General features: G+C 44.0%; 1 protein-coding gene across 1 annotated transcript; it reads right to left on the bottom strand.

The window, feature by feature from the left end:
• Positions 1–3,599: 3,599 nt before the first annotated feature.
• Positions 3,600–8,074, bottom strand: LOC308622775 (histone-lysine N-methyltransferase SETD2-like; the record flags this gene model as incomplete). The annotated part of the gene is made up of 1 exon (XM_081244405.1): positions 3,600–8,074. A coding segment is annotated over one exon (4,425 nt), but the record flags the coding sequence as incomplete, so codon positions are not given.
• Positions 8,075–8,792: the final 718 nt, after the last annotated feature.

Here is an 8,792-nt window from a genome sequence, read left to right as displayed (position 1 = left end):
GTTCAGTCTGTACACTGAAAAGGAAAGATGAAAAGAAAAAAAAGTATAAATCAGCTGGAATCGATGGCATTGCAGTGTTTGGTTTATGACATATCCTTGAGAATTTTCTTATTCTTAATATCTCGGGAAGGTCGTGGGTCCTGGAGTATCAGCTTTAGACTTCTTTCCTAGTAATTTTTCTCTTTGGAGTTTCTTCATTCTTGAGGCTAGTTCTAAAACCTAGAGTCTTTGTTTTTGCTCTAGTAATGCAGTCATTGATTTGATTTACCTGAAAATCTAGACATCTTTTAATGTTTCTGCTCTCATCCTCCAGTCAAGTGACTCTTAAAACATAAACATGTGGGCCTCCCTGGTGGCGCAGTGGTTGAGAGTCCGCCTGCCGATGCAGGGGACACGGGTTCGTGCCCCGGTCCGGGAAGATCCCACATGCCGCGGAGCGGCTGGGCCCGTGAGCCATGGCCGCTGAGCCTGCGCGTCCAGAGCCTGTGCTCCGCAACGGGAGAGGCCACAGCAGTGTGAGGCCCGTGTACCGCAAAAAAAACAACAACAACAACAAAAAACCCCATAAACATGTTTTTGAAAGGCAAGCCGTCTAGAAAATAGAAAATGTTCGTGTATAACTTCTTTGGGGCCAGTTAGTTCAGTGAACATAGGAATACTGTATACTTTGCATTGCTGGAAAATGGGAGTGTGTAAGTAAATGATAAAAACCAAAGGCCTTTCAACTGAATAGTATACCACTCTGGCTATATTGTCTAATATGATTGCCATTACCCACATGGCTATTGTGGCTGTTTAAATTTAAGTTAATTAAAATGAAGTTAAAATCCATTCCTTAGTTGCACTGCCACATTCCAAGTCTTGGACAGTGCAAATATAGTCATTTCATGTCCTTGTTGTATTGGAGCTTATGAATGAGAATTTGTGACGGTATTTCTGTTGGCGTGATAGTCTGTTATCTGGTGGCATTCATTTGTATTTGGATTAGTTTATTTCTCATGTTCCCAGGCCTTGGACCAGAGTCAATGGTTTGAAACAGGATATAAAATGATGTGGATACTGCTACATTTTCTAAGTTGCCATTTTAACCATTTTTAGGCGTGCAGTTCAGTGGCATTAAGTACATTCATGTTGTGCAATCATCACCACCCCCCATCTCTAGAACTTTTTTGTCTTCCCAAACTAAAACTCTGTACCTATTAAAGAATAATTCTCCATCCCCTCCTCTCTTCAGCCCCTGGTAACCACCATTCTACTTTTTTTTCCCTCTAGGAATTTGACTACTCCAATTACCTTATGAGTAGAATGATAGGATATTTGTCCTTTTTGTGTCTGGCTTATTTCACTTAGCATAATATCTTCAAGGTTCATCATGTTGTAGACTATGTCAGAATTTCATTCCTTTTTAAAAATTATGGTGAAATACACATAGCATACAATTTACCACTTGAACCGTTTTTAAGTGTGTAGTTCAGTGGCTTTAAGTACATTCCCATTGTTGTGCAACCATCATCACCATGCATCTCCAGAACTTTTTTCGTCTCGTAAAAATGAAAATCTGGGCCTCCCTGGTGGCGCAGTGGTTGAGAGTCCGCCTGCCGATGCAGGGGATACGGGTTCGTGCCCCGGTCTGGGAGGATCCCATATGCCGCGGAGCGGCTGGGCCCGTGAGCCATGGCCGCTGGGCCTGCGCGTCCGGAGCCTGTGCTCCGCAACGGGAGAGGCCACAGCAGTGAGAGGCCCGCATACCGCAAAAAGAAAAAAAAAAAAAAAAAAAATGAAAATCTGTACCCGTTAAACACAGTTAACTAACTCCCCATTTCTCTCTCCCTACAGCCCCTGGCAACCACCATTCTGCTTTTTGTCTCCATGAACTTGACTACTCTAGGTACCTCATATAAGTAGAATCATACAGTATTTGTCCTTTTGTGACTGGCTTTTTTCACCTAACATAATGTCCTCAGGGTTCATCCATGTTGTAGAATGTGTCAGAATGTCATCCCTTTTTAAGGCTGAATAACATTGTGTGTACCACATTTTGTTTACCTATTCATCTGTTGATACACACTTGGGTAGCTTCCACGTTTTGGCTATTGTGAATACTGTTATGAGCCCAGGTGTACAAATATCTGTTGGAGTCCCTGCTTTCAGTTCTTTTGAGTATATCACCAGAAGGGGACTTGCTGGATCATATGGTAATTCTATGTTTTTTTTGAGGAACTGACATACTATTTTCTAGATTTTACAGAATTTTAAGCTCTTGTTTTTGTTTTTTTGTTTTGGCCGAGCTATGTGGCATGCGGGATCTTAGTCCCCGACCTGGCTCGAATCTGTGCCTCCCACAGTGGAAGCGCGGCGTCTTAACCAGTGGACCGCCAGAGAAGTCCCATAAGCTCTGTTGAACTTAAAAACATTTAATTCTTAGAAAGTTGCGCTTGCTCAGATTACCTCTCCTGTGTTTCCCTAGCTTGTACCCTGGTACTGAAATATTACCAGAGAGTGTTGTACTGTTATGTAGGTGAAGTTCCAGAGAGAAGCTTTATTTCTCTTTCCTGGAAGTTCACAGTACTGCTAACGGGGATAATTTTGTAGTGTTTGGCATGCAGGACCCCTTGAAAGTACCGATTTAATTTTCCTCTTTCTGGTTAGACTTCCCAAAATGAAAATATTATGAAATTTGTATTTTTTTTTCTTTTGGTAAGCAATTTTCTGTTAACGGAGTTTACATTATATTTTTTACTTTTTTTTTCAAGCCCACTGCACTCTTCAGTTTTTCTCCGTCTTAAGTGTTTACTTGTATTTTCTGTCTCAGCCATAGTTAATACCATTTATACAGATGGCCCTAAAGCAGAAGAATACACTTAGCACTAGTCTTAAAAAGGTACATGTTTTTACATAAGCACTCAGAGTTTTCTAACACTATAATGCATTTTTTATTAAACCTTAAGCCAGACAGCTCATATTTCTATACAATTAAGAAGCTTGAATCTTCAGCATTGTGTTAGTGTATGCTTAGTATGTCTGATAGTGCTCTCATTCTTCAGGTTTTCATCAGAAACTCAGGAGACCCCAGCGTGCAGTGCTGTAGTCATTTGGTCTTACTGATTCCTTTCATTGAGATCAAGATAGAGTAATGCATATGGGCACTACCATCTTCCAACATTGTCTTGAAGATAAGAGTGTTTGAGTATTTCTCCTGGAATTTGAATAGCTTATGATGTTTTTTGTTGTTTTTACAAATTATTTTCAATATATTCACGTATACATTAAAATATAATACAGATCGTCAGGGTAAGGGGTCGTGGGTGGGGATGTGCATGAGTCTGTGCGCTGACAGCACCGCCAAGGAGGAGACCCAGGCTTGAGAATGGGGTCAGGGCTGGCCAGGGTCACAGAAGGGAAGGTCTCAAGGGCCTAAACCTTTGCATGAGATGGCCTCTCCCAACAGCTCACAACCAGGGACTGCTTGTTGTAGATGGAGCTCATTTTTGTGGCTTTCAGTTGAAATCTGCAGGTTTGAATTCCCCAGGGTGATGTGTCATCAGTAGCACAGCCCTGACAGTGGGGTGGGGAGAGAGGACCCACGGGATTTCTTCTCCCCAGAGTCTCTCCTACCAGCTTGCCCGCCCTCCCACCCTGGCCCTGAAGGTCACTCTAATTCAGTGACCTGTTTGGGTCTGTAAACAGCCCCAAACTTCTGCATGTACTTCTTAATGTACTCCTTGGTTTTGCGTTTCACATTCTCATTGCACTCCAGGTCCTCGGGGTTCTTACAGTACTTCAGCTCCTTATTCATAACGCCGTGAGTCAGCTTGCGAGCTAGGTGTTTGAAATCTTCAGTTGTGGTAATTCTTCCCACTTTGCAGTCAGGTTTCCAGTAAGGGTTCAGGCACTGGACGATGAACTGGGACATCTCTTTTCTGAATACTTGTTTGCTTTTCTTAGCCAGCTCACTGGAGGTGTGTGCTTCTGCTGTCTTAGGCTTTTCTGAGGTCTTCATGGGATTTTCATCATACGTTGGGGTTCCCAGGCCCATCTCAGCTTCATGCTCAAGGCTGGCATCATCTCCTGGGCTTTCCCAAGTAGGAGGATCCCACTGAATCTGCCTTGGGATCACATGGTAGTAGTAAATCTTCCCTTCTGGGCCTCGGGCTGTCTTCCAGTTGGGAGGTAAGACAATGGTGTTTGGTTTGGGAGGAGGTGGGGATGGTAAATCCAGGAGATTATTTGTCACAACCATTTCAGGTGGCTGTAAGGGCTGAGGCTGCCCTGGTACAACTATTGTAGTCATGGCTGTGGCTGGCTGTACCACCACTCCTTGTGGGTGAGTTGTGAAAAGCTGTTGTCCCTGGATGTACTGAAGACTTGGCTGGGCATAACTCTGTACAATTGGTGGAGTTGTCTGTGAATAGGGTGATGTCACACCACAGACAGTTGGACAAGCCTGTCCTTGATAATCTATGGTTCCTTGAGACTGTGCAGGAGAGTACTGCTGCTGTACACTCACGGACTGTTGGTTTGAATCCCAAACCCCATAATTCTGTCCCTGGACCGGGCCTGGGGCTGGCACTGGCAAGACGGTGACTCTGGAGTCTTGGTGTACCACACCATCACTTTGGGCCACATACTGTGAACTGGAAACTTCCACAGGGGCTGCCACATGTGGCACCACTGGCACAGGTGGAGGGGCAGCAAGGGATTCTGTAGAACGTCCCAGCAAGGGCTGAGAATGATCATAAGGAGCAGGAGAACACACAGGATCCATGCTGGGTGTGGGGAGGAGCACCTTTCCAGCATTAGGATTGCTGGGATCCACATAGGCCTGCATGGGATAACCTGGTGGGTAGCCAGCAAAGGGGTGATGAGGGGCATTGTAGCCAAGAGAGTCATAGGGCAGTGGAGACGTCCTTCCCAGGTTCTGCATCTGCTGCTGTTGTTGTTGAGCCTCCCGCTGAGCTACCTCCTGCTCAAACAACTTTCGACGCTCCTCTGTAGAAAGTTTATTGCGATCTTTAATTCGTACTTTCTTTTTGGAAGTTGGTGTATCATATCTGTCACCTGGCCTTTTTGTTCCCCGCTCATAGGGAGAAGGTGGTGGTGAGAGGGAGCCCCTTCGTTGCCTTTTCTCTTTCTTTTGAGTTTGTTTGTCTGGGTCTCTCTTTCTTGACCTGTTAGGAGTCTTTGGGGCAACTGTTTGATCTCTGAAGCCAACAGCATCCCTTCCTCGTTCAGTTATTGTGCTCTCCTTTTCAGTTTGACTTTTCTTTGGAATTCGATATACCTCCTTTAGGTCTTTCCAACTGTCCAGGAGCTTGGTGGCCAAATCACTTATATCTACTGTTTTATCTGGCTGTTCCTGGCTCCTCTCACTCTCCATATCAGATACCCCCTCCTCTTCATCTTGGGATGGTGTTTGCTCAGCAATAGGTTCGTCTAGTTTTGTGCCATTGCTCTCTTTAGGCTCTATTTCAGTGTCAGCCTCTGGTTCCGATGTGGGTAGCTTAATGGCCTCCACAGCAATTTCACTATCAACTTTAGATTCAGGCAGCTGTTGTATGAGTAGCTGTTGTGACTGTAACTCTTCCTCTTCTTCTACAGGGACGTTTTCTAACTGCTCAGGGTTCTCTTTGCCATCGTTGCCTTCTAGCTTGCTGGTAGCCTCAGAGATCGCACTGTCCATGCTATTTTCACTTATAATTTTAAGTCTGCGAAACATTCGCTTCTTGGGGGTGTCTGTGTCAGCTTCTATGCTCAGCTTGGTGGAAGGATCAGGTGTGTGGAGTGGTATGTGAGCACGTGATGTATTCTCGCTAGAATACCCATCTCCTTCACTCAGCTGAGGGACAGCAGTCTTGGTTTGAGACCAACGTTGAATAATAGGAAGTACTTTGCTGTCCGCCAACATATTTTTAGTAGGAATGGGTAAATGTTCCAAAGTCTTTATAATCTCTTCCTGAAGCTTCTGGTTACTTTCCCGGCCATCACCTAGTTCTGCCATCCAGATCCACAGCAAAGACAGCCCATGATGTTCCAGAAAGGACTTCAGGCAAGACTGTGAATGTGTGTTCTGTATGAGCTTGAGACAGGTAAGTTTCTGTTCCAAAGTTTCAATTGTAACCATTAGCCAGGATAAGCTGAGCACCTGGCTTGTATCAGAGAGACCCTCACCATTCTTCATCAGAGCTTCTAGCTCTCCATCCACCGAATCCTTCTTCCGAGATCGTTCTTTCTTCATTTTCCCTCCTGCTGCTCTGATGCTGACTCTGTTCTCTCTTCCCAGGTAACCCCGGCAATTAGCCGACCCACAGAAACATTTCTGCACTTCTTTCTGATAGCCAAGTGTTAGCTCTGAGCCTGAAGGAACCAGTTTGGTGGTAAAAAACCCAACTCTCAGTTGTCCGTTCACAATCCATTTTTGAGCCTCACAGTTTGGTTCACAGCTGTGATTCATGAACCGGGAGCAGTTTCCTTTCTGAGTGGCATCTATTATCTCATCATTCTCCAGGGCCATGAAATAGGAGTGGGTGTTTTTGTTTCGTGCATACTCCTTTACCCGGGCTTTAAACTCTTTATGATCAAGTACCTCTCCACAATATTCCAGGACAAAAGTGTTCGAAGGAAGGTCTTTAGCAGCTCTCAAGCCCCAGCCTGCCTTTTCTGTGAGTATGACTTCCACATCTGCATGCTGTTTTCTTTGAAACCGTCTGTTGGAACAATAATCCCCATTTGGACACCGAGAAGAACATTCAATCATGAGGAGACGATTAAGACAATCTTCCCCACATGCTATTTCACCTTGAGCTCTTTCATCTTTAGAAAGAGGTGTACACTGACATTGCATTCGCTTAAAATCCCGATGGGATTTATTCTTCTTTCTTTCTGTTGAATAAACATTTTCTTCAATCAGATCAAAGTAACAAGGCATCTTCCCTTGTTTGGCACGTTCCTTCCACCGCTGTGGGTCCCTGAAGTCCTCCATGACACACGAAGGCCCAACCAATGCTGAGCCTAGAGGCACTGCTGTCTCTCCCTGCTCTACCTCCACTCTAACTTTCTTTCTGTCCTGAAGCTCGCCATCACGTTCAGAATCACTCTCCAATTCCTGTCTCCTGTTTTTAAGAGGCCCTCTATCTTCCATATCATTTTTTTCTAAGTTTTTCGAAAGATCTTTCTTCTCATTCACAGCCAAAGAGTCCTTAATGGAATTGCTGCTTATTTCAGGTGCTTGCACTGACACCTTGTCCTTCTGAAGGGACAGAAAAAATTTACTGGACTGACTTGAAATGTGAGATCCTCCACGTTGATCCCAATTCTCCTCCTCTTCACGGTCATCTGTTAAGGAATCTGGTACCTGCCCTTGAATTCGATCATACACAACCCCAGTTTCGGGCGGTCTGCCTGCTGATCTTGGATCCCAGTAGCCATTGCCTTGCCAGTAATTAGGTGTCCCACTGTACTGTTCGGCACTTTGCTGATACTTGTGTCCACCACAGGCTCCATAGCTGCTGTCAGGTTGCTGATATGTGGTAGTAGGCTTTTCTTGTTGAGAGAAGTCCCACCCTAGACTTCTGAGCTCTTCTGATGAAGGGAAACCATCCACTCGGGAGATCTCACAAGAAGAAAAATTTGACTCTGTTTTTCCCAGTCTACCCTCTGGCCTGATAGGGAAACTGGTCTGTTGCCGAGACTTACTTGAAACATCTTCACAATCATCAGAAGAATAAACTGGTAGCTCTTCTTGCTGCCTAGAAGTTATTTTGGCTTTCACTGCTTCCTCAGAATTTGGATGACCTAGAGGGTCAGATTTTATGTCTGTATGACTTGTACTATCAAGCCCATCACTCTGAGGATGAGCAATTTCAGACAGGTGATTATCTGTCTGTTTTTGGTTGAGCTGCGTAAAAGAAATTTCTGAATTCTTCTCTGTTGCTTTATGAAAGAAGAACTTCTCAGTTTGAGGACAGGCTGAAAAAGAATTCAGAATAATGGTAGTAAAGATGATCCAAAATCTTGGAAATAGAATAGACAAAATGCAAGAAACAGTTAACAAGGACCTAGAAGAACTAAAGGTGAATCAAGCAACGATTAGAAACAGAATAAATGAAATTAAAAATACTCTAGATGGGATCAATAGCCGAATAACTGAGGCAGAAGAACGGATAAGTGACATGGAAGATAAAATAGTGGAAATAACTACTGCAGAGCAGAAGAAAGAAAAAAGAATGAAAAGAACTGAGGACAGTCTGAGAGACCTCTGGGACAACATTAAACGCACCAACATTCGAATTACAGGGGTTCCAGAAGAAGAAGAGAAAAAGAAAGGACTGAGAAAATATTTGAAGAGATTATAGTTGAAAACGTCCCTAATATGGGAAAGGAAATAGTCAGTCAAGTCCAGGAGGCACAGAGAGTCCCATACAGGATAAATCCAAGGAGAAATAGGCCAAGGCACATATTAATCCAACTGTCAAAAATTGAATACAAAGAAAACATATTAAAAGCAGCAAGGGAAAAACAACAAATAACACACAAGGGAATCCCCATCAGGTTAACAGCTGACCTTTCAGCAGAAACTCTGCAAGCCAGAAGGGAGTGGCAGGACATATTTAAAGTGATGAAGGAGAAAAACCTGCAACCAAGATTACTCTACCCAGCAAGGATCTCATTCAGATTTGATGGAGAAATTAAAACGTTTACAGACAAGCAAAAGCTGAGAGAGTTCAGCACCACCAAACCAGCTTTACAACAAATGCTAAAGGAACTTCTCCAGGCAAGAAACACAACAGAAGGAA

Source organism: Mesoplodon bidens (genome assembly GCF_964165515.1).
Source record: "Mesoplodon bidens genome assembly, chromosome: 9".
Classification (NCBI taxonomy): Eukaryota; Metazoa; Chordata; class Mammalia; order Artiodactyla; family Ziphiidae; genus Mesoplodon; species Mesoplodon bidens.
Note: the sequence above shows the minus strand (reverse complement) of the source record. Positions and strands in the feature narration are given on the sequence as shown.